The sequence below is a fragment of the Sabethes cyaneus genome, chromosome 3, assembly GCF_943734655.1.
Source record: "Sabethes cyaneus chromosome 3, idSabCyanKW18_F2, whole genome shotgun sequence".
Lineage (NCBI taxonomy): Eukaryota > Metazoa > Arthropoda > Insecta > Diptera > Culicidae > Sabethes > Sabethes cyaneus.
In genome coordinates, this window is record NC_071355.1 from 160,641,728 (window position 1) to 160,668,660 (window position 26,933).

Consider the following 26,933-nt stretch of genomic DNA (forward strand, 5'->3'; position numbering starts at 1 on the left):
GAAAATATTATTGTTCGACATTCTACAAGCACAAATTTTGTTTCATGAACATACTGAGAGCATCAGTTTTTCGCCATTTAGAGCGAAAACTGATTGATTTTAAGCATATTTTTGGAAATTTGTGGAAAAATCGGGGCCTGCCAAAAACGAACCATGCTAAATTCGAAATCCCACTGAATATTTCAAAATAAAACTTGAGCGCAAATTGGTTGAGCCATCTCCGATAAAAGGCGGGTGGAAAATTTTTTAGCCACGCTCATACACAAAATCGCATACACACATACAATTAGACAGTTTTCAATCTTATCGAGCACTAGTTAACCCTTTAAGCCACAGCCTACACAATTGTATAGGTGAAAGCTTTTACTAAAAATTCTACCTAGAACCGTTCATGCAACTTACAATGTGTAAAAGTTGAGCAATGTTAGCTGAATAGTTAGGCTTCGTAGTACAATAGTTAAAGATATTCTAGGAGTAGTAGATGTTTCGCAGTAAAATTTCAAAGAACGGGCCGGTCGGAAAGGGTTAGGGCAAATAAAACCCGGTCCTTAAGCCTAGTTCAAATGTGAGGTCTTCTAGCACATGATTATTATTGGCCTTTCCTATAATATATTTATATGATAAATGGAAAAATTTAAACCCATGCCAAAATTAACTCATGGAATGTCTGCAAATGTGGCACCAACATATGTTAACTAACTGAAAAACATGAACAAACAAAACCCAAAACAAAATCGGTAAAATTTTTGCCCGCTTGCCTGTATGAAAATCCCCCATAGTGCCGCCATATGTGCACAATCTTACGTCCCAACTATCCTTAAGAGCGATAAGGCACCCGGCTTGTTGGCGTTAGATTTGATTTGCTTACCGCTTTCAAAACGGAGAGAAAACGTCTCCGTTGCAACGATACTATTCTCTACACTCTCTGCAGTTATAATATTCCTTTACATTACACTGCCATGTTTTATACTTAGTGCTGATCGCGTCGTCGGATGTCTTGCTGGTTGGAAAATGCTAGGCGCGATCAGATCGTCCGTATGGAGTATTCACGTTCAAGACTACCGTTCTTAAGTATCTGAAAACCATTAAGTGCATGTGCTGTGTGCCAATCATACCGTGTAACTTGTCGTGACCAAAGAAAAACAATTAATTTAACTCAACTGTATGTTCGGTAGTCATTAGGTTATAAAAAGAGCATTCGAAGATACTTGCTACAGCAATGGCCGGCGTTTTATTCATAGTGCAAATACCTTCGGCCAGGTATGAGGTTATTTTGCGCCAAAAAGAAAAGGATAAAACAGCCAAATCAAGTTCGGCTGAAGTAACTGATGAAAAGCGCGATAAAAAGGATGGAAACGCTGAAACTATACCGTTCCTCACGCCACAACCACGGAAACACGCTCTGGCGGTAAGCATTACGGAGATGTTATCTGACAAAAGATCCGATCGATGCCAACGTTCTTCCTTTTACAATGGGTGTTTGTGCATAACTAGATCTAAATAGTTTACTATACGAAATTTTCGATGTGATTTGGTGTACGCCAGTAACGCGGTGAATAAATAAAGGGAAAAAACAGTAGTATTTGTGTCGTCTGTGCCATTTGAAATAGATTACGATGGTTTTGCGATTGATGTGTCTATTTAAAATCTCAGATAAGAGGAGAGATTTACAATATTTACATTGTTTTGCTTCATCTTGAACCAATGTAACAGTGTGTTTTGAACCGGCAAACAAAAGTATAAACTCATTAAATCAGAAAATTACTTAATATTACACTGGGTTACAAAACATTCGTTCATTCAGTCATCAAAAGAGTTACTCCGAGAACAACCGACCGCTGTGTTAATTTTTACAATTTGCATAAGAGTATTCCAATGTGCAGTGACTAATAATACCGGAAAAATTCTTTTTCTGTCTGTTGTGCAATTTTAGCTGCGAGATTTTGAATTTCATTTTATTTAAGCCCCTCTCAGAAGTTTTATTTTATATTAGTAAACTCTTACAAGAAATGAACAGCATTTCTACTTCACTTATTAAACGCTTTAAGGTCGCTCGCATCAACTTGAAATATACGACAAGTACAAAACGCTTGGCACTGATCTCAAGACTGTGAACTTATTATTGATTTTAGCATTACCTACCTAGGTACGATAAGATTTTATCGTGTACGCAAATAAATAGTAACCGACCACAGGGGTTCACCAGTCTGTCGCCTAACTCGTCACTTCATGTGCACAATCTGAGCAATAAACAGGTGTACATCAAATATAGGTCGGCAACGGGAATAACGAAAATATTAACGTTTTGTTAGTAATTTCTGAAACACTGTTTTAACTAAAATCTACCTTGTTTAATGTCGTTTAAAGCTAACTTTGGGTTAATTTTTGGTTCTTTTTAACTTTTTAACCTTTTATTTCAATTTTTTACTTTAACACGTATTTTCTTAGACTAATCTCAAGTTTTTTAGTCTTGACCTTGAAATGCGGTCATACATATATATTAATATTTTTTGAAACGATGGTTCTACAATTGATGAAGGGACGGTAGGGGAAAGAAATGAAAAATTTTTTGGTAAAGGAGGGGAAGAGCGGAAAGCAAGGGGGGGGGGGGGGGTATTGGTAGCTATGCTTGACAAGTAGTCATTTTGACTCCTACCTTTTGTCCAATGCGTGAAGGTGCATGAGTCGAACCAAGCTGTAATCTGAGATTATAGCCGGATTTAAACCCACAACACCCGCCAGGGCATGTGGTTCGCTGGTACTTGTACCTTTGAACCATTGAGGCGCTGGACCAGCCAGACCGGACCAGAGTCTGGTTCTTGTGCTGATTTGACTAAAACACACTTACCTTCCGATCCGTGAAGTTTGAAATCACTGAAAAGCGACTATTAAAGCATATTATTGAAATTACGCAACTGACTTCATTTCTAAAATTCGTCGTACCGTTTTAAAATCCGTCCATCAAAATTTTTCATCGTCCGAACTAAAAATCACAATAACGTTTACGAAGCTAACGCGCATGTATTTGTGTAGGACGGCATGACAAAAGGTTATTCTGCAAAATTTTTGCAGGTCAGGCAAGTTTTCCTGGCTGTAAAATAACGACAATGCCTTGCGTGAGTTATTTTCATTTATGAATGACGGAAATTAAAACGATTAGTCGACATTGTCTTCTTCGTCGCACGAAAAAACGTAGGAAATTTGACTGGTAGGACTTCTTTAATGATAAAAAGCATTAAAATGGATCTCAGCTCACTTTGATTGATCGCGTATGATAGACAACTAACTAAAATATTAGGGAATAACTAGTTTTGCATTGTGTGTCATAAAAATGCTGATATTTTTAATAATTTCTGTTGGATGATAGGACGGGAATAGGCAATTACGACGATGTAGCAACATATCCTATTTTCTTTTTTTACCTTTCCTATAGAGTCATTTCACAACTGCGCCCGTTGGTTAGGAATATTGTTGAATGACCCATCATAGCTTTGGAGCTGGTAGGATATCCTATCACAATTAAGGTGTGATGGACAACTGTTGACATAGTACCTACACGAATCCAATTACGCGCGACTCGCTTTAGAAAGTCTAATACCCTCCCGAATTCGCTTTGCCAAATTACGAGTAGCTCTAACCTCTTTCCAAATATTGACGTCCTTTGAGTATATGTTCGTCAGTTTCTATTTCAAATCGGCAAAAACGACATCCAGCAGTATCATTTTACCCAATTTTATTTAGGTGATATGTATTTGAGCATATCAGCATATGGTCTAATGATTTTTTTGCTTATCTGGATATATCCGTGGAGCTCCAGTTTTATTCTACCACAGACATTCCTCAAGTTCTTGTTTCGGTCCTCAGAGCACATTCCGGTATTCCACAAAATAGTTCCGGACCATGTACAGTCAGCCCGGACCCAGACTGCGGTCTAGTTTTGCAATTCCGATTACTTAGAATGGATACATGTTGTATTTTAGTTCAATTCAGAAATTGATGCCCGTAGAGATATCCGGAACATTCCCGGACATCTTCAGATGTGACCAATGATGTCTTGAACACTTTATACAGCTACTTAGATTATTTAGAGGCTATATCTTCAGAATTGTACATTCGACCCAAATTCTGATCAATAACACTCTTCTAGGTCATAAAACCTTCCACTTGGTAGTCGTTGCAGTTAAATCGGGCAGGCATTTCCAAAATACAGATGTGTAGAAGTGATACGAATTTCAAATTGATTAATGAACAACCCTAATTTGCATTTACTATTATTCTTCTTATTCTTATTCTTATTCTTATTAATACCATCACAGCCACAATAAAGGATTCCTGGAAATAATTTTAATTATTTCTAATGATAGAAATATTTCAAATTATTTTCTTGTCTGTATTAACATTTGGAAAACATCCGTGATACATCGCAAATGTTAAATTGGCCAGGCCAACTGTGAAGTATTGCCGCAAAGACGATTCTGTGAAATGTATCTTGTGTGAATAAGTTATTCATACATACATACATTGCTGAATCAGCAGGGAAAGAAGAAACGGGGACGTCTCGTACCAACCGTTTCTGATAAATTATTAGGCTTTGTTTCGTTGGGAGTATTTAGCTAGTAAAGATTAAATAATACTCCGGACCCTCGAGGATGAACTTATGGCATTTGGGCCAAAAGTCCGGCTGCAATAGGCCAAGGTTATAGCGCCTTATTTCGCTCTCTGCAAATAGATGAAACATCCCAACTACCAAAGATGTAGTAAATAGTATAGATTATTCGTATGACATGAGTTACTTAATAACAAATACAACAAACTTAATAACTTAAAGTAACAAAAATTACTGTATAATGAAATTACTGGATGACGTAAAAGCAGACAGATAACAGAATATTTTTGTAGAAAGCAAAAATGCTTAATATTAAGTCATTGTTTTCATGGAACCTCATAACAAACAAAAAAACCAAAACGATCTCACCAGTATCTCCCGTTTGTTCCATCGTTCGTTCCATTTGTGCGCAGATTCATGAATCCGGCGTTCTCCAAAGCAGTGAACATTTTCCTCACACAAATCAAGGAGCTTAGCGGATTATTCTAGTTATCACCGCCACTAGCGCATCCAACAGGCTGTAATCTGTTGGTGTATCGACTGGACCAGAATTAGACATGTGGATGTAGACCTCCATATCCTTGAACTGGGGACAACTTCGTTAACCTGAGGAGGATAATCTGGCTCCACCACTGAATAACTCCTCCGATTGAAATTGACATCGACGCATTGAAGACTCCTCCGAAAGCAAGGTATCAGGTGGTTCATGACAGGACGCACAATCTGCAAGAGTTGCTTCAATGCCAACGACTGAATCGCTAGCCTTAAGGCCATCGACATCCGCCAATGGTGCTGGTAACTATTTGGTGGCTAGTAATACATATCAAGAACACATCTATAGTTCAATTAATTTAAAGGTCCAAAACTACTAATGACCTGATTAATTGAATAATTTTCAAAATTCCCAAGAAAAATTGACAGCAAAAATTTTTGCTGCCGACCACACGCGTTGCTTACTGCGATCTCAACCCTAATTTGCATTTACTATTATATTAATAAACTTTAACAAACCTTTGTATTGATTGCTATTGTGCTTATTATTGGATAAAAGGTGAGGGAACAAATAGATTAAGGAGTCAGTTGAATTTGTATAGCCAATCCGTGAGTTTGCTTTTAATCAGTGCGATCCGAAATTATACCGTCTTACAATACTGTAGACAGGATCAGCACTGTGTCACGGGAAACGTTCTAAAATTTTGATATCGTGGGCGATAAATTTCTTCGCGGCCGGTTTGTGGGCAAATATAATCGGATGTCGGTCACTTGTGATGAGTGTTCATGAAAGTGAATTGGAAGAGATTTCCAGAATAGTTGCTGAAAAGGTTATCGGCAAAGATAGCGATTGCGCGGGTGGTGTATTTAGTGGATTAACGGAAGAGACCCAGATTGCCCCCGAGAGTGCATCCGATTCGGAAGGAGAAACATTTGGTTCACCCACAGAAGCACGGCGAGACAGTTTTTTTGAACAATTGTCAAAAAAAGACCCACGATATAAAGTTAAATTGCAGAAGACAAGGCTGACGATTCAATGGCGGAACAAACTCTAAAACAATTAATCGACGCGTTGCAAGTTCTGGGTGTGCGAAATACTGAACGACGATTCGACGTGCGCGACGTTAAAGATATCGTTGTAGCTTTTGACCCCGATGTCCCTACCACCCCAACGGCGGAACAATGGGTTGAAACAATTGATAAAGCTGCTGCTCTGTATAAGGCAAACGATGAGTGGAAGCTGCAGTGTGGCATCGTCAACTTGCAAGGTGCCTCAAAATTGTGGTTTAGTGGTGTCGAAGTAACGACATGGCAAGAGTTCAAAACGAAATTGATACGCGATTTTCCCAGTTCGGTAGATGTGGTTAGCATACATCAGACGATGATGAGCCGAAAAAAGTTGGCTAGTGAAAGTATAGAAACGTACTTTTATAGCCATGTTGCGATGGGAAAGAAAGGAAAACTACCGGACGAAGCTATTATAAAATATATCGTATCGGGTCTAGAAGGTCGCTACGGGACCATCGCGCAGGTCGGAAGTCTACCGGATTTGTTGAAGCAGCTGAAGTGGTTGGTTGAGCTAAAAGATCTAAAGCCAGCCGAAAACAATTCTCGTGCTACGCCATCGCGATTTGTTAAGCCGACGGGAACAATGAACATGAAATGCTATCGTTGTGGCACTGTAGGACACGTTGCTGCAACCTGTAGTGAGAAAACCAGTGCAAAAATACAAAGTGTTGAATGTTTTCGCTGTAACCAAAAGGGCCACATAGCGAAAAACTGTGGCAAGTTTGGTTCTAAGGAAAAAGCCAGAATCATGCAAGAGATCAGCCAACAGAGCAATTTTGTTAAAAATGTGCAAATTGGTGACTGTAACCTAGACGCGCTGTACGATTGTGGATCGGCAGTTACTACCATAAAGCAAAATTGCCGCCGTGCATTGAATAATATTGAACGATGTGATCTAGTGTTAATCGGGTACGGCGGGAATAAAGTGAACGTTACGGAAAAAAGCACTGAAGTGCTAATCGTCGATGGATTAAATCTGGAATCGGCTGTGTACGTAGTCCCAAATCACGTACAAGCTAATGCAGTAATTATCGGTCGAGATATTCTTGACCGTGAAGACATACGTTTCATCAAAGAAAAGGGTAGTGCCAGAATAGAACAAATTGTTTCCAGTGACTATAAAGATGAAGATGCAGCTGTTAGTGGTGGCCGGCGAGATGTGTTTAATGTTCGAGCATTTGAACCCATTGAGGCGACGGAAATCAACGTAGATGGCGAAGAAGAACGGGGAAGAATTTTGGAAGTAGTGCAACGATACCGACATTGTTTTGCGAAAAATTACCATGAAATGGGTACGGCAAAGGACTGCGAGATGGTGATCGAAATGTCTGGTTCGGAAAAGCCCGTTTATACCAAACAATATCCCCTGGAATATTCTCGGGAGAAAGTAGTTGAATCAACAGTGAAGGAGTTAATGGAAGCGAACATAATTCAGCCGTCGAAGTCACCATATAATAGTCCGACAGTACTTGTACGAAAAAAGAATGGTGATTGGAGAATGGTCGTCGACTACAGGGCCGTAAATGCGAGAACGGTGAAAGACAAGTGGCCGATGCCAATAATCGAAGATTGTCTAAACAGACTGGTTGGAGGACATTTGTTTATTGCCATGGATTTATTCCGCGGGTATCATCAAATCCCTATCGCGGAAGGCAGTCGTAAATTTACCGCATTTTCAACTCCGCATGGGCATTTTGAATATTTAAAGATGCCATTTGGTTTATCGAACGGAAGTGCAGTGTTTCAACGGATGATAGATTCAGTTATTGCGCCATTGCGGTCGTTGGGATTTGTTGCGTATTTAGACGATGTGACATTCGGAGGCGGCGATATCGAAGACGTTATGAAGAAGCTTGAAATATTTCTGGGCAAGCTGAGCGAACACGGGTTAACGGCAAATTTGGAGAAGACGCATTTTCTCAAAACATCGATCAACTTTTTGGGTCATGAGATAAGTGAAGGTGAGATTCGACCGGGAATTGAGAAAGTCGTTGCAATCCGGGAATTTCCTAGTCCAACGAACGTGAGAAATGTTAGAGAGTTTCTCGGTCTCGCTAACTACTTCAGACGGTTTGTGAAGGAGTTCAGTATTACAGCGGAGCCATTAACTAGACTGACCAAGAAGGAGGCAGACTTCGTCTGGAATGAACAACAGCAGCAAGCTTTTCAGAACCTTAAAGAAGTGCTTATTAGTCGACCGGTTGTAGTTATGTACGATCCCGAGAAAGACATCGAACTACACACAGATGCGTGCTCGCATGGACTGTCGGGCGTTCTGCTGCAAAAGATGGATGACGGTCTTCATGCCATCAGCTATTTCAGTCGCAAAACGTCTGAAACCGAGAATCGAAAATATAGCTATGAGCTTGAGGCTTTAGCGATTGTGGAATCAGTGGAAAGGTATAGAAAATATTTGCTAGGAAGACAGTTTCTGATCGTAACAGACTGTGAAGCCGTTAAAAAGACTGTGGAGAAGAAGCAAATGTTACCGGTAGTGGCAAGATGGTTATTAAAACTACAGGAATATGACTATGAACTAGTGCACCGGAAGGGTGAAAAGATGAAACATGTAGACTGCTTAAGCCGTAATGCCGTTGAAGAGCCGGAATGCGAAGAACCGGAACCAGTAGTGGCACATGTCATGGAAGTGAGCATTCGTGAAGATCAGTGGCTGAAGCTGTTGCAGCGTGAGGACGAAAAGCTGCACGAGATTATGAAAATTTTATCAGCTCCACCAGTGGATAACAGGGGCAGACAAATTTACAAAGAATACGCTCTGAAGGAGGAGGGCGTGATGCGAAGATGCAGTGACGGACTGAAGTGGGTGGTACCAAATCGTGCACGTTGGCGAGTGGCACGATGTTACCATGATGACCTTGGTCATAAGGGAGTGGATAAAGTGATTGAAGCGGTGAAGAAAAATTTCTGGTTTCGCCGAATGCGAAGCTACCTGAAACAGTACATCGGATCGTGTATTCATTGTGCGTATGTGAAGGGCAAAGTAGGTGCAAAGGAAGGCCTGCTGCAACCAATCGAAAAGAATCCAGTTCCGTTTGATACTATTCATCTGGACCATTTAGGTCCGTTCATTCGCTCATCGCCTCAAAATGAATATCTTGTGGTATTAGTGGATGGTTTTACGAAGTATGTGATATTGAAGGCAGTCCGTAATACAAAAACTGGTCCAGTGATCGTAATGCTAAACGAGGTGTTTACAACCTTTGGGAAACCGAAACGCATCATCACAGATCGTGGTACTGCGTATACATCCAAGGAGTTCGAGAGTTTTTGTGTACAATTGGGAATTATACACGTGAAGGTGGCGGTTGGGACCCCGCGTACAAACGGGCAAGTAGAGCGTGCCAATCGAAGTGTTTTGGATTCTATAAGGTGCATGGTGAAGGAGGATACCAAAAATTGGGACAAACATTTGCGAATGATTCAGTGGGGGTTGAACTCGATGGTCAACAGCACAACCAAGCTGTCACCAAACACACTTCTCTTCAGCTACAATCCTCGAGACATTGTCGAAAACCAGTTAACGATGATGTTCGCCAGTGAGTGCCCTGAAGGTCGATCGGATGAACTAAAACAGTTAGTGCAAGCGAGAATAAAGATGGAGCAGCAGAAGCAAAAGAAATACTTCGATGAGCGGAGGAAGCCGGCCAGGAAATACTACGAAGGCGATCTCGTGCTCGTTGAAAAAGATCTGCAGGCCACCGGGCAGAGTCGGAAATTGGAACCACGATACAAGGGGCCGTACGTCGTTCAGAAAGCGCTAGGCAATGATCGCTATTTGATAGCCGATGTTCCTGGGGTACAGTTGACACAGCGTCGAACGTCGACAGTGTTTGCTGCAGAAAGGATGAAGCCATGGTTAATCAACAGGTTGGTCGAAGACAGTGACGATGACGAAACCCAATCTAATGGTTCGAGTGAAGATTAGCTTATTGCCGGGTCGGAATAAAAGCTGTGGTGTCCGATGTAGAAGTGATACGAATTTCAAATTGATTAATGAACAACCCTAATTTGCATTTACTATTATATTAATAAACTTTAACAAACCTTTGTATTGATTGCTATTGTGCTTATTATTGGATAAAAGGTGAGGGAACAAATAGATTAAGGAGTCAGTTGAATTTGTATAGCCAATCCGTGAGTTTGCTTTTAATCAGTGCGATCCGAAATTATACCGTCTTACAGATGTTTATTGTTATATTTTCACTACTGTGACTGTAACATTTATTTGTATCATGGGACTGACATACTTTGGTAGTATTTTCAACATTTTGGGAACAAACATAACTTTACTGTTGAAAGTATTGAAAGAATAACTAATTTAAAGTGCACTTGCCGTATTTGAACGAAAGGTGTTGTGGAATATTTTTGGTGGAGTACAAGCGGAAAGCAGAGAGTGGTAGAGGCGTATGAATCACGAGCTACAGACACTGCTTGGAGAGATTCCCATCGTACACCTGACGAACGTTGGGAGACTACGGTGGGCCGGCCACGTCACAAGGATGCCGGACGACTGTGCAGGAAAATCCGTGTGTTGAAACGCACAACGAATTGGCGACGAGTACAATGGAGTGGGTTCATGATACGGCAAAAGTCATTCCGGCTCTCGACTGGTACACTCAATTCAAATGATTTAAAGACCATTCCCAGATTTATCCCAAAGGTAGTGAAAGTATAACGGATGACAACTAAAATTTTGAAATTTATTTCTCAAGCTGTCAAAAAAAGACAATTTTTTTTGATTTTATTTACTACGTCTTCAGTTAAAACTGTACAGACTGGGTGCTTATTACCTATGTTAGTTGTCTTATGCTAACTTTGAAGCGGTCTCTGGTTTCGTGAAAATCGAAAACTACATTCAGATTTTTTAACAAGCTGAAACATTTCTCAAGTGGATGGTTTTGTCCAAATACAGTTCTATGTCTTACAGTGAGAAATAGCAGACGTCGTCGAGATCGGGCTGGGACGGAAAAGTTTGCTAGTCGCAATAGGTCTGGACAGTCAATTTGGTTGTTCAGTATGTCAAAGACAAACATTCGTTGGAGTTATATGCGACGTTGCTGCAAAATCTCTAATCTTATTAGTAGAAGCAACCGGAGAGTTAACATTGTAAACGGATTTGAAAAAAGTAGCGAAGAGTCCGACCGAACCTTCAACGTCGTTACTCGTTTTGCCTTCGGAAGACATATCTTGTGGTACCGACTGAATAGCTTTTCTTTTTTTTTGAAAAATCGCCAAAAAGAGGATGGATCTGACTGAACATCGTCTTCAATTCTAGAAATGTACTCACGAAAGGAAGTAGATACACATTCGTCATAGTCTGCCTCGAGCCTGCGAAGAATATCCCTATTTTCTGCAGTGCGATGACGTAGAAAACGACGGCGTGCTTTGCGCAGTACGTTGATTTGATTTGTATTTCGAATATAGGCTTTAAGCCCTTTACCCATTCTTAAATATATACTACAACATAGGCTTACAAATAAATAAATTTCAACACGCACAGAATTACAATTGTCTTAAAAATTAAAAGTATTCGATTTATCGTAATTGTCCTCTAAAGTATGAACTGAGTCTATGTCTTATCACATCCGAGCTCATGCCAATGGTTATAACATGTTGCAATGCATTGAATGCAATGCAGGAAGTCGGTTCGTGCTGTGAGTAATTTCTAGACCTAAAAGGTGGGTCAAAAATCCTACGTCGTCGGAGCGTGACTGCACTATCATTAAATATCAATCGACTGGTCAGAGCTTCGCTGTTTGTTCGTTCTGAGAGAATGTTTGTGAAGAATATGATATCGGCAATCTTGTGCCTCGAATGGACCGTATCAATATCCACCAAAGAACAGAGATCGTGGTAAGGCGGTAGTTGTTCTCCATTCCATCCGAGATTCCTGAGAGCGAATCTTACAAATCTCTTTTGAATCCCTTCGATACGGTGTATGTGCGTTATATACAGCGGGCGCCAAATAACGCTAGCGAAATCGAGCTTGCTTCTGACGAGGCCTTTGTAGATCGCTAGTACTGCATGAGGGTCATCGAGATCACGGCCAAATCTTCGGAAAAGTGCGTAAAGCTTCAGACTCTCATTGATGACATTGTCAATGTGCCTATTGAAGGAGAGTGAGCGATCAAAAGTTACCCCCAGGTCGCGGACAAATTCAGCTCGCGGAACAACATTGCCTCGGTATGCGTAGTCGTTGCGTTGTTAGTAGTTGGTTTTGAAGCGCAGAGCTTCACCAGGGGTGATTGTTCGAGCGTCTAATATCAATTATTCGACAATTATTCGAGTGTGTCTGATAATAATTCGGAATACCTCATCGTAAAAATGGTAACTGCTGTGTTCGTAACTGCATCGTAGAAAAGTTCCTCCCAGTTCAGCAAGCTTAGTTCGGCAATAACAGCATCATTGAAGTCGATATCGCAAACTCCAGGTATTGAATTGAGGCTTCGCTGTGCATTTTGCACGACTAAGCGTAAGATGAGCGGTTTGAGGTGATGGCTATGGGATAAAATCGTGGATGGCGCTATGATCAGTTCAACCTCGTCGCTATTGCTTACGAAGGCCAAGTCAAGAGTCTTACTTTTCGGGTTACGCACGTTGCAAATTTGCTGCAGTCCGCTAGCAATCATGTTTTTTTGTGAAAACTTTATCTTGTTCGGAAGAGGCATTTGTCGCTATGTTTGAATCAACATCGAGGTCGACAAGACCAGATCTGGCGACTACTAACACTGACATATCAGGAGCTGCGCTGTGGGCACGATTTGTTGCACACAGTTAGAATGCGCGATGTACCTATCCGGTTCGCTGCGAGGCCTCAGGTAGATTCCACATACATAGATCGATTTGGTCGGAAGAGACTTACAGTTTAACAACGACTTGCTCGAGCGCGTACCGAAGTACTAGAGACAGATTTCTTTACAGCAATTAGCGTTCCACCGCTAATGTAAGTGACCACCTCTTTGTAAGTGACTGGTAGCATGGCAGCGATCGCAACGGAAAATATTATAGTTGGATAACAGCTCAGCATTTTTCACGTCATTCCGAAGCCACGTTTCGGTGATTACGATAACATCATAGTCCCTAGAAGCAGTTGCTAAGTAAAAGTCATTTGTCTTCGTGCGCATTTCGCCGGCGTTCTGATAGTAAATAATCAGTGGCGTGTTCACTTGGTTTCGTGGTGACGAGTCGTCGGTCAACCGCGGTTCGGTAGTAGTGCGGCACGGGGCTTGCAGCAGTAAGGCGAGGGGACACGTAGGTTGCTAGTACGGGAGTGTTTCTAAAACCGTTGGTAGTCAACACTACTGGAGTTGTCGTTGAAACACGGAGGATGCTTTCGGCGTCTCGGTTACAACGGTTGGTCTGAGACTCGCAGTTGCCGGATTCCAAATAAACTGCTTCTTTCTTATTACCAGTGTCTTCAAATTCACGAAAACGAATTCCCCGGGGCCTAGCGAGTGCAACAGACTTCAGTTCAGACAGCATTCCGATTTTGTACGACACTAACGTTAGCGATCTTGTGTCTTTTCCACGAGGAACGAGCTTGATTATCCGCAAGTTGGAAGTTTTCAGTCTAGATTCCGCCAATTCGGAAACCGTTTCTTCGAGAATTTCTGGTGAAATTCCCGATAGATATAACCAGAATTTATTGAAATCCTGCTGTACAGTCCTGCTTTGCAAGAAGTGCACATCCAAACCAAACAAAGGCAAAGATACTTGGAGAAGATCTGACTTACTGAAATTAATGATACATTATCCATTGTTGAAAAAAATAGTAAACATTTGAAAACGGTCCGCAATCAGCTGTTCGGCGAAAGTTCCGTTTGATGTCGGATACAATATAATTGTATCGGAAAATTCTTTTTTTTTTTCTTTATAAAGCTTCTCGTACAACGAAAGCAATTGTCTTGCCTTGTGACAAATACCTTGTATTTGATAAATTTATATCCCACAAGCATTAATTGAAGCATATACCTCAATAAACAAGCAAAATAAAGTTATATTGTGCTTAGTGGCGCAACTAATGGATCATCTACCCTACCTCAACGGGTTCATGTGTCAGTTCGACACAGCTTAGTTCAAATGTTCAACTATTAAAATAAGCGATGTCCGAGAAAATCTGAAAATTTGTATTGAAATTTTCGGAAAACATTGATTTTATTTCAATTTTTAAATCATCTTAAAGATCATAAACTGCACATGCCTTAAATTTCAGAAAATTTTGGGTATAATAGTTTTGAAACATTCTGTTCAATTCATTAGGATCCGATTGATAATTTTTTAGATCGATAGTTTTCAATTCAGAAAATAAACTGTATTTTACTCAATTTTATACTATTTCCTTTTTCGTTTACATCTTGTTATGAAGTCAAAGATGTTCTTGCACGAAAATGAAGCGCAGATGCACTTCCGAATACATTTAAATTTGTAAAGTAGGTAATTACTGGTTAGTGTGTACATAAGCGAAACACAACAAACACCCGCTGAGTTTACTCCAGCTGTTTAGTGAAAATACAGCATTGCTAAATATAAATTGATGAAATCCAAGACACGTGAACAAAAATAACGGTGCCAGTATATAGAAACATATTATTTTGTTTTACTAGCTGATCTCTACCTCGCGGATTGGTTAAGCAGTTTCTTCGGCGTATTTCTATTTTGGGACTATCCTCTGTTTTCCATATTCCTGGGGGAAAAGTAATATTTCTTCCCTACTTTGATTGCGCATCCGTTTCGTGATGACAAATCGGTTCATCAAGTTCAAGAGAAACAAAAACAAAGCATAAATAATAATTAAAAACCGACCAAAAATACTTCCCCATGCCCTTCCTATTTAAAGCCAAACTGAAATTTTCAACTCACTTTGAAGACATACAATGAGTGAACTTACATATTATCGCATTCGTTGTAGAATAAGGACGGTAAGGAGATCCGTAGCTTCGCTGACCGTCAACGGAAAGAGCCAAAAATAGCTGAGGAAATTGAGGCAGCAGAACTGCCGGGGCCAAGTGTAGTCGTTCCAACGATTAACCTACCGGACGGTGACGCCTTGGATGATCCCCAAACACCCCAGGATAATGCAGATGCTGTGCAACAATCACTTGCGGTACGTTTCCGTAACTACTACAGGCTTCACAAACACAAACTTTAATGAATCTTTCTTCCCACACAGGTCCCGTTCGATCGTACATCGGCACTGCGGAAATCCTGGGAAGGTTTCAAAGACATTTTGAGCTCAGCCAGAAAAGATAAGGAAAAAGACACGCGCGAAGCAGCTGCCGAGAAGTTCAATCTTAGCGCTGAATCACCATTGGAAACTGTAATGAAAGATATTCTCCAGGATCAGAAAATTAAAAGCGCTGCATGGATCGAAACGAACAGAGGCAAAGGCTATCAGGTAAGTTCTAGTTATAGTTAAAGGCACAAATCTTCCACACGATTGTGAGGAACGTACTGCTCGAGCCAAAGATGCTGAAGTTCTAGTTAGCAAAAACGACTAATTGTTTCTTATAACGGTAAACTTGTTCTAGATTACATTTTGTCTGGAGTCCGACAGAAAGTGTGACGATGTTATTTATCTTCTGAATTCCTGGGGAATTGGTGAACGGTTTAACTCGACGATCTCGATTACCTCCTGCACGTTATTTACTGAACAAGCACCGGAAGAAGAAATCACCTCAGAGTAAGTACAATTCGCAAAACTAAAGGTTTTGATTTTATTGTTTATAACTTTTGAGGTATTCTTGTTGTGTTTTGTTTGTAAAGTTCAAAAGTTGTAAACCTAAATCTCGTTTCTAAACCACTATCAACAAAACAAATACAATTTGTTCAATATGGAATACTTAGAACACTTAGGGGTATAATTGTGTGTCATCCACGCCTCGTACACGGATCGTTACGACAATAATATCATCTTAAGCGGAAAAGTCTATGAAATCGAAATCTGAAATAGGAAAACAGTGAATTTTTGGAAAAATTTTGACAGTCATGTCCCCTTAATCCGTTGGAACATTTTGATGCTCATCTTAAATTTCTACCCCGAATAAAGGCAGATCTGTTCTGATCTGATCTGTTGCCCACGAATAATCTATTTAGATAAGCTGAAATTGCACAAAAAACATCAGTTCTTATGCATATAATTCACGGCTTTCTAATCCACTTACTTATCCTGATTCGACGTCCCTTAGGATTTCACATGCATAACAATAATGTTTCGCAAACATACTTGGTGTATGGCTGTCTACCTCCAGTTTACCGAGTGTTCTGTGCTTTCCACGTCTTGGTCCACTTGGTCTAACCGCTGCGAACCTCTGCGTCTAGTACCAACCAGAGATGGCACGCACAGTTTAATTCGATTTCGCTCTTTTAACTTGTAAAGTTCTTAAAGCACGACTTCCAGCAAGAATACGTCTGCGTATTTCCCTGCTGCAGTTGTTATCCAACGTCATTAACGACCCGAGCTATACAAATTCGTCCGCTATCTCGAACCCGTCCACGTCGATTACCACACTATTGTCTATACGAACTCGATCGCGCTCGGTTGCTCCTGCTAACAGATATTTGGTTTTAGACGTATTAACCACCAATCCAACCTTCTGTGCTTCACATTTCAGTTTGGTGTACTGTTCAGCAACCAGCTGGAACGTCCTTCCGACACTGTACACGTCGTCAGCGCAACAGATAAATTAGCCAGATTTATTGAAGATCGTGCGCCGCATGTTAAAACTCGCACATTTCATTATTTCTTCTAGCGCGATGTTGAACAGGAGGCAGGAAATACCATCACCTTGTCTAGGTCCCCTGCGTGTTCCAAATGGGTATGATAACGTGCCCGAATCCTCACACAGCGCTGTACACCGTCCATAGCGGCCTTAATCAGTCTTGCCATCTTCCCTGGAAAGCCGTTTTCGTCCATCATTTTCTATAGCTCTTCACGGTCGGTAGGTAGTGCATAGGGACTTGGAATTCGCGACACTTTTGAAGAATCTGTCGCAACACAAACATTTAGTCCGATGTCGATCGTCCCGTTGATAAATTCCCACAAATCTACTTGCTAGTGGTGGTAGACGGCAAAAGATGGTCTGAGAAAGCACTTTATAGGCGGCGTTGTGAATAGTGATCACTTGGTAATTCCCACATTGCAACTTGTCGCTTACTTTTACTTTTACCAGCCGAGAACCGGGGTGGCTCTTGCGTATCAAGAATTCCTCTCCATCGTACTCAGTCCTGGGCTACTCGTCGCCAATTTTTTGCGCGTCTCAACACACGCAAGTCGGCTTCAACCTGGTCGAGTTACCTAGCACGTTGGGCCCCTTTATTCCTGGTGCCGGTGGGAAGAACGGATTTCACTGTACAGTCGTCCGGCATCATCGCCATGTGTACGATCTCCAATATCCGATCTCCGAATATCTCCGGTGCCTGTAGCTCGTGATTCATACGCCTCCGTCACTCTCTATTTTCCATTTATACTCCGCCAACAAGAGTCTGCAACACCTTTTGTTCAAATAAGGCAAGTGCACGTATGTCTTCTGTAAGCAAAGTTACTGTTTCAAGTCCGTAGAGGACTACCGGTCTGATTATTGTTTTGTACATCGTCAGCTTTGTGCGGCGGCGTATGCTCCTAGATCGAAGTGTCTTGTGGAGGGAAAAGTAGACTCGATTTCCAGCTTGAATGCGTCGTTGGATCTCCTTACTCGTATTATTGTCGGCGGTGACCAGAGATCACAAACATACGAACTCATCAACCATTTCCAGTTCATCGACATCAGTAGTCACTGTCCGTGGGAGACAAACGTTGCTTTCTCTGGAGCTTCTTCTTACCATATATTTGGTTTTCGACGCATTGATTTATAACCCTATCCCTCTAGCTTAGGTTTTTAGTCTGGCGTAGATTGCCTCCGCCGTCCCAAAGTTTCTAGTAATGATGTCGAGGTCGTCTGCAATAGCTAGGAGTTGTCTACTCTTGCTGGAGATCGTTCCTCTCGTTTCGGTGCCCGCTCGCCGGATCACACCTTCAATAGCAATATTGAATAACATACAGGACAGTCCATCCCCTTGCCGCAACCCTCTGCGCGATTCGAAAGGATTCGAGAGTCTCACTGAAATGCGCACGTAGCACATCACTCACTCCAGGGTAGCTTGATCAGCCGCGTCAGTTTGTCCGGATAACCGTACTCGTGCATTATCAGCCATAAGCGCTAGCATTCAACTGTATCGTATGCTGCTCTGAAATCCACGAAAATATGTTGCATGGGCACGTTGTACTCCCGACATTTCTGGAAGATTTGTCGGAGAGCAAAAATTTGATTCGTAGTATCACGGGCCCATAAAGCCCGCCTGATACTGCACTACGAATTCTCTTGCTATTCGGGATAGACGACACAACAAAATCTGGGAGAGCACCATGTAGGTGGCGTTGACCAACGTGATGCCGCGGTAATTACAGCAATTTAGCCGGTCGCCATTTTTGAAGATTGGACAGACTAAATAAATAAATAAATTCTCCTCTTTCCAAATCCTTGAAATTATCCAATAGGGCCATTGCTAGCGGTTTTTGGCCATTTTTGTAGAGTTCTGTCGAGAGTCGGTCCTTTGCAACGGTTCTATTGTTCTTCAGCTGCCGAATTTCTCGCCGGATCTCTTCGAGATCCGGAGCCGACACGCTATTACCATTTGTAGGCACTCTTTGGTTAACTTCCGTTCCGTCTCTATCTGAGATTGAGATGAGATGTTGAGATGCTCATCGAAGAACTGCGAACCACCTGTTGACCACCTCGCGCTCGTTTGTGATTAGATCTCTTTCGTCGTCCCTTCACGTGTCAGGTTTAGGTGTATAGCCATTACGAGTTTGGTTCACCTTCTCGTAAAACTTGCGCGTGTCATTATCCCAGAATAGTTGTTCCAGCTCCTCACGATCTCTGTCTTCCTTCTGGCGCCTTTTCCTCCTCAGGATCGTGGTCAACTCATTCTGCCTCAATTCTCAATTCTCTCATGGATATGCTTAGATAGTTTTTCCAAACTCTTTTTTCCTCTCTCAACCGCGCAGTTGGTTCCGAGGTACGATGCTGGTCTAACAAGCCAGTCGTGGTATGTTCGAATCTCGGCTAGGCGGTGCTGCTAGATATAGAGTCATTAGGATTGTTGCACTATCCCAATAAATGTTATGTTCTGTAATAGCCGCTGTGAAGTTTATCGATAAAGAAGAAGGGTCAAGTCTAATAAAGACGTTTAAGCCCAAGGCTTTGCGTTTTTTATTCTCTATCGCTTGTTGGCATTCCCAAGTTTGTCAAAGCAATCATTTCGTGCACTCGAGGTTTCCACACCTAGCACCGCGGTTGCGGCTTCGTTGACGGCCGAGCGTATCATACTCCATCCGTTTTCAAGGGTCGAAGCATCTAGCTCCACAGAGGAAGGCAGAGCTTCATTAAGTACGCGCGCGTAGTTTTCGGCAACTGGCGGGTTGTTAATTGCCAAATGTTGAACCGAGACGAGCTGTCCTCTTTGTCGTGAAGTATAAACCGTCGATAGTTTTGAGTGCACATGTACTGCTACTAGGTAATCGTCCGAGTTGATATCCGCACCCCGTAGGGAGCGTACATTGGTGATGTTTGAGAAAAACCGACCCTCGATGAGAATATGGTCAATTTGGTTCGAGGTTCGTTGGTCTCCAGGTGGCTTTGTGGATATCTTTGAGGAGAAAGAAAGTACTTTTGATCACCAAGCCTCGGGAAGCTGCAAAGTCAAGGCATCGCTGGCCGTCATCGTTCGTTTCGGTGTGCAGGCTATGGGGCCCAATCACTGGTCACCGGATTCATATCCCCGATGACGCGGTGAGCAGCTGTCGTACGTTGTCTCCAGCTGCGTATAGAACGCTTCCTTCTCGTCGTTGGGTCTACCTTCGTGTGGACAATGCACGTTTATAATGATATAGTCAAAGAAACGGACTGTTATCCAGCTTGTCGGCCTTCTTGTATATTGGGCATATTACCCCCTACTATCTTGGTATTCCATCTCCGCACTATTCACGTGCTCATTGTAGTGCTGCTTCCACCTTTCGATCACCTCACGTTCATCCGACAAGATCCCATCGTCTTTATCTCGACATGTTGCAGCTCGTGACACAATACCTCTGCGGGATACGTTGAGTTTCTTATACAATTTACGTGGTTCCTGAGAGCGGTACAGCTGTCCCATGTCCATGTCCTCGCACTCCATTTCTTCCAAACGATGCTTCTTATCCCGGGAAAACTGGGTTTGCTGTCTTCCTTTTTGTCCATATCGTTCCACGTTTGGTGAGTCCCCTGCTGCAGCATCAACGCTCATGCTGCATTCTAGTCGTCTAACATCTTCTGATGTTCCTTGTCGGACCAATCATTATGTCGACTCCTTTCCGCTGCACTGTTCATGGCTGCTTTAATCCAATCCCAGCAGTCCTTGAGAGGGGCTTCGTTCAGCGCTCCTTCCCACGACAGCGGTACCTCAAGGCTTTGCGCCTTGGTTACTAAAGTCGTTCAAAATAATTGTACCGTGGTGTTGGTAACAACGGGAAGTCTGTGGCGCACTCTAACCATCAAAACAGGTAGTAGGCAGAATCGCTGTTTGCGCCACGATAGGATCTAACGTCGATGATATCCAAGAAGTGCCTTCCATCAATTAATTTCCTGAATTCCTGACCAACCCGAGCATTGAGGTGCCGTTGACAATATTGACGTCATGTCTTGGGGCGTATTATATCGTATATCGCATTATTGGGCTGTAATTATCGTACTAACGCTAGAGCTGAGCGTAAAAAGCGTCCTTGTCGTCACTTTCTAGGTGTGGGTTATGTACAGTACTGGACAAAATAAAGTACGCACTTACCACATCTTGAAACTTTCATGCTTTTCTCATTATTTGCAGTAGATTTTTTTTTACGATTCACAGTGATCGTACAAAAATTAGCTTTATAGATATACTTTCAGAAGATGTTTTATACAGAGGCTCCAGAGGTTTGTCGATATATTTTTAAGCAAATTTAAGACGTTTGATCCTATACAAATTAATATTACTTAAAAACAAATATGAAATAAACAAACCTGTTAACATTTCGGATAAACGGCCTTTGTTTTGTTTGTTTGTTTTGACACTTCGCTGCAGTGTGATGGTGAGGAAACTATTCGTATGCAGCCGGCGGCGTTGTGCAGTCATTATATTAGTAGTGCGTACTTTATTATGACCAACTAAAAATTGACTTTTTCTAGAACTATGCAATAGCTTGATTAAAATAGTTAATGTTTATATTTAACGATACATAAATCGTTTAAAGCATTGAAAATGCTACAATTTGTCCAAATATACCGAGTTCATATGTTTGACAATAAAAAAGATACCGCGTGTTATATAGTATGAGAGCGTGTGCGTACTTTATATTGTCCAGTACTGTATGTTGATTATGCTAACGTTGAAGAAACGGCCTCTAATCCTGAACTTGTTTGCGTCCACATCTTGGGGTCTACCAACAGGGAACACTCATCACCGAATTTTGCAATGATGTGGTTCACATTCACATCTTCCGGACAAGCGTTAGTGCTGTCTGTTTTCGCAATAGAAATAGTTAATTTTCGGTACACGAGATGTGCAGAATTATTCTAGAGTCCGATTCAATCTGCGGTATTTTGAAAAAAGCTTTGTGAACATGCACAAATGTCGACTAACATTTGAAAAGGGTGGATAAGCCAACTGTCAAACAGCACGATTGAGAGTTCATTTTCCTATGCTGCTCCAGCAAAAAATAACTCTCACTCGGTCTGTTTGACAGCTGGCTTATTCGCCTTTTTCAAATGTTGGTCGACAAATGATCTGTCATACACCTCAAATAGAACGTATCGAATATTTAAGATTATTTTTCGACCTGTTGTGTAGCGTTTTGGAAAAGAATTTAAAACGTACACGATAAACGTTAAACGAGTAAAACAAAGTTTAAAGAAAGTTACTAGCACTTACAAAATAAAACCACAGACAAACAGACATAACTCTTGGAAGAAAAATAAAAAAAATATCGTACCTCACATTTAGCCTGAACACTAGCACCATCTAGGATCGACATTCCCAAATATCAAATAGCAACAAAAGTATCCCTCGAACTAGCAAGTCGTCAAAAAGCGCCGCTTTGGCCAAAACAGAGACATTCCCAACTAAGCACAAATTTGAAATGACGGTTTAATCGGTACGAAGAATGGCAAACGAGTCTTATGTCTGTTTGTCTGTGATAAAACCTTCAAAATCGTGTACCTCCATAACTGAACATTTATCAAATTATTACAGAGCCAACGGAAGTAAAGATGGTGGCTGGAATAACTTCCTATCGTCAGTTCGAGCCCGGCTGAACGTAGCGCAGATCGTCGAAGAGGTGAAGCATGACGCGTCCATTACTTTTGATTTTGTCTCTATGCTGGCGGTCGCAAGGTAAGCTAATTGCACAACAGTCACACCTGCATCACTCTAATCAGACACTAATTAATCAATCAGCTCTCAGTATACTAAATGAATATTATTTTACCCAGCATCTTGGCCGCTTTCGGACTGATCGAAGATAGCACGCTATTTTTAATCGCCAGTATGCTGATCTCTCCTTTGATGGTAAGTGAAAACCAGACTGTAATACGCCTGAATGTCTATAAAATACTCCAACGATCGTCGCTTTTTACTTGTTGTCTCATTAGGGTCCAATTATTGCCGTAATTTTCGGTACTGTCATCAAAGAAAGAAGTCTGCAGCTGATGGGGTTGAAAAATGAAATGATTGGAATCTGTTTAACCGTATCGGTTGGCTTTATTTTCGGGCTAATTGTATGCAGTATAGACGAACGATACGGGGTGGGTGAAGGGATTACCAACGAAATGTTGAGCCGATGTGAACTTCACTCATTGGCCATAGGAGTAGCGATCGCATTACCTTCGGGAGCCGCTGTGGCCATTGCAATATTAGGTGAAAATATAGGTTCCCTTGTAGGTGTTGCTATTTCAGCTTCTCTCCTGCCTCCAGCAGTTAATGCGGTAAGAAATGTCATACAATTAGACGATTTTGTTGTAATCTGTATATTTCATGCAAACCAGGGAGTATTATGGGCGCTCTCGCTTCTGTGTTTGGTGCTAGGAACTACGAATGAACGATACAGTGCCGTTGTAAAGACCAATATCTATTCGGATAACCAAACCATAGAACTCTTCGCGCTTGGATGCATGAGCATGTGTTTAACTCTTCTTAACGTCGTTTGTATCTATCTGATGGGTGTTATATTCCTCAAGGTAATAGTTTGTTTCGCATCCCTTACGATTCGTACTGAATAACGATTTCATTGCCAGATCAAAGAAGTTGCTCCGATTGTTCCTAAAGATCAGAAACAGTTCTGGAAGCATGACATCAAGATCGCTCGTGACTACAATAGAACGCTGCACTCAACGGATGGAATGTCCATTAGCAAGCAGTTGATTCATGACTTGACCGCTCTACATAACAAGGATCCGGAAGGTCACGGATTTGGTTCAGAACTGTTGCTCAACACCATAAGTAGAAACCAGCATACTTGGTCACCAAACCACAATTATCACCAACGAGAACACAGGCCAACCATCCAGGAACTGGAAGCTCTGTATCTAAGTCTATCTGGAAATAACGGCGATAATCAGTACCACTATGGGAATCATCCTTTTATGAAGTAAGAAAGAGCAGCAGTAATCTTAGCATATTATAATTGATCAACCTTACATTCTGTTTACAGGCTACGTCCCCCAAAGGCATGGTCACCCAGTCATGGACCAGCTAAACATAACGAAGACGTAAGATTTCAAAGTAGATTGTAGATTATTATAGTAAATCTAAATATCTTTCTTATCACATAGGGTCAGCCTTCGTCCCCATCGAGCCATAAACGTTCGAACCCGATGGATATTGGACATCATCGGCATCACCGCTTTACGGAATCGATTCGCAGCACTTCCGCACCTCTCTCCAAGATACTGGAGAACGTTGCCCACGAGGGTCCTTCCGGAGTGCGACATGTGGGTGCTGTTTTCGGGGAGGGCAATACACGCCGCAGCTCTATTATGGGTCGGCCTTTCAAGTACAGCTTGAAGAAATCAAACAAGTTTACCGTCACTCCAGCCCACGATCTTGATGATAAAAAGTGACGTAACTTCAAGCTATCTTGTTTCATCTTAAAGGTTGGTCAACGTCGTGCGCTATGGAGACGAGTGTTTCTGTGTTATTTTACCAAATGTACATATATTTCGTATTTAATTGTTAAGTTCGTTTGATTAACCGAATGGTAGTGAATGTACAATGTAGGATCGTAAATTTATCGATTGGTTAGCAACTCTTACATTAATGATTTGTTGTAAATATTGAAATATTTTCGAAAACATCGTTACGAAAAAAGTCGTGATTTGTTTTCTTTACGTTGTCGTTGACTTTTTTGCAAGCAGCTGAGAAATTTCTTTCTAAAATCCAAATTTAATGGCAGATGACAAGTTGGTCCACCGTTGATATGAAGCATAGCATAATCGATACAATCTACCAGGCCATCGTTATTGCAATCCTTACCATATTTCTCCATGTATTGTGTTATTATGTTGGTAGCACAATCGTACTGATTGGCGCAATCTTCATACGAGCCCCAGCGAGTCGAATCGTCATCTCCTTTGACCACCTTTCCAGCATCGATCCAGTAGGCTCGCGAAATAGAAAATGGCCCACAGTACTAATCAAAGAAAAATCACACCAATCCATAAACGAACACTAAAGGTACTGGTTTTTAATAAATCCGCCGCCCTTTTACTCACCCCTTGATCGCACTGCATTCGACTACTGCAACCAGTAGAAGCTTCGCAGATACAATGAAAGCACGTAGAGTTCAGATTGGACAGAAAGATTCCGTTTACCATAAAGATAAAACCGAACAGTGTCAATAATTTCAAGTGACTCATTTCGCTAGCTATTCGTCAATATAAATGGCACCGCCAACGATTATTGAATCACTGACTGAAATCTCCGAACGCAATCACAACATGAACACAATAAAATTTAGTCGACAAACAAACGATGAAACGACTCTTATCAACAATCGATCACAGTCATTGATTGTTTGTATACATACAATTGACCCCAAAAGATCAAACGTTGTTTGAACGGCAAGAATACGAATGCCATCGGAATGCACGCGATTGTAGATTTTTACTAAATCCGCTCGATTTTAATGACGAAGTTAAAATGTTTGAATTCATATCAGTTTTAAATTTAGTTTTAATAGATACGGAAAAGCACACATTAACGATAAATCAACCTGTTGATTGATACGTTCAGCTAGAGCTTAAAAGCCATCAATCAATCAATCACAAAAAATATTAAAATGCTGTCAACGTACGCTTAAAAGCAGTGCAGTTTACATTTAATGCAATAAATATTTTTTTTTAATTTAATCTTCACTTCTTACTATTTACTTTTTCCATTTTATTTTTTACTTCTTACTTTTTACTGTTTGCTTTTTACTTTTTACCTTTTACCTTTTACTTTTTACTTTTTACTTTTTACGTTTAACGTTTAACGTTTTACGTTTTACGTTTCACGTTTTACGTTTTACGTTTTACGTTTTACGTTTTACGTTTTACGTTTTACGTTTTACGTTTTACGTTTTACGTTTTACGTTTTACGTTTTACGTTTTACGTTTTACGTTTTACGTTTTACGTTTTACGTTTTACGTTTTACGTTTTACGTTTTACGTTTTACGTTTTACGTTTTACGTTTTACGTTTTACGTTTTACGTTTTACGTTTTACGTTTTACGTTTTACGTTTTACGTTTTACGTTTTACGTTTTACGTTTTACGTTTTACGTTTTACGTTTTACGTTTTACGTTTAACGTTTTACGTTTTACATTTTACGTTTTACGTTTTACGTTTTACGTTTTACGTTTTACGTTTTACGTTTTACGTTTTACGTTTTACGTTTTACGTTTTACGTTTTACGTTTTACGTTTTACGTTTTACTTTTTACTTTTTACTTTTTACTTTTTACTTTTTACTTTTTACTTTTTACTTTTTACTTTTTACTTTTTACTTTTTACTTTTTACTTTTTACTTTTTACTTTTTACTTTTTACTTTTTACTTTTTACTTTTTACTTTTTACTTTTTACTTTTTACTTTTTACTTTTTACTTTTTACTTTTTACTGTTTACTTTTTACTTTTTACTTTTTACTTTTTACTTTTTACTTTTTACTTTTTACTTTTTACTTTTTACTTTTTACTTTTTACTTTTTACTTTTTACTTTTTACTTTTTACTTTTTACTTTTTACTTTTTACTTTTTACTTTTTACTTTTTACTTTTTACTTTTTACTTTTTACTTTTTACTTTTTACTTTTTACTTTTTACTTTTTACTTTTTACTTTTTACTTTTTACTTTTTACTTTTTACTTTTTACTTTTTACTTTTTACATTTTACTTTTTACTTTTTACTTTTTACTTTTTACTTTTTACTTTTTACTTTTTACTTTTTACTTTTTACTTTTTACTTTTTACTTTTTACTATTTGCATTCTGAAGATTTTCATAAAAAAACCATAAAAAAGAAAATACAGAATGCTTTCATGTATAAGGCTTCAATTATGTACTTGCTAATCAGTTAGTCAATTTATACAAATAGAATTTATCCAGATACATATTTTACACCAATACTAGAAAAAAAATGCATAAATAAAAACCTAAATTGTAAACAC

The 26,933-nt window shown here is 40.4% G+C and overlaps 2 protein-coding genes across 2 annotated transcripts; one reads left to right on the top strand and one right to left on the bottom strand.

The window, feature by feature from the left end:
- Positions 1-973: 973 nt before the first annotated feature.
- Positions 974-25,556, top strand: LOC128741855 (uncharacterized). Its single transcript, XM_053837956.1, has 11 exons — positions 974-1,408; positions 15,096-15,290; positions 15,357-15,581; positions 15,715-15,866; positions 22,487-22,627; positions 22,726-22,801; positions 22,885-23,217; positions 23,278-23,469; positions 23,527-23,879; positions 23,943-24,000; positions 24,064-25,556. The coding sequence occupies exons 1-11, from the start codon at positions 1,220-1,222 to the stop codon at positions 24,349-24,351; spliced, it is 2,202 nt and encodes a 733-aa protein (XP_053693931.1). The 5' UTR covers positions 974-1,219; the 3' UTR covers positions 24,352-25,556.
- On the bottom strand, positions 24,124-25,182 carry LOC128741856 (lysozyme-like). Its single transcript, XM_053837957.1, has 2 exons — positions 25,003-25,182; positions 24,124-24,920 (listed from the first exon to the last, which is right to left on the bottom strand). The coding sequence occupies exons 1-2, from the start codon at positions 25,144-25,146 to the stop codon at positions 24,588-24,590; spliced, it is 477 nt and encodes a 158-aa protein (XP_053693932.1). The 5' UTR covers positions 25,147-25,182; the 3' UTR covers positions 24,124-24,587.
- Positions 25,557-26,933: the final 1,377 nt, after the last annotated feature.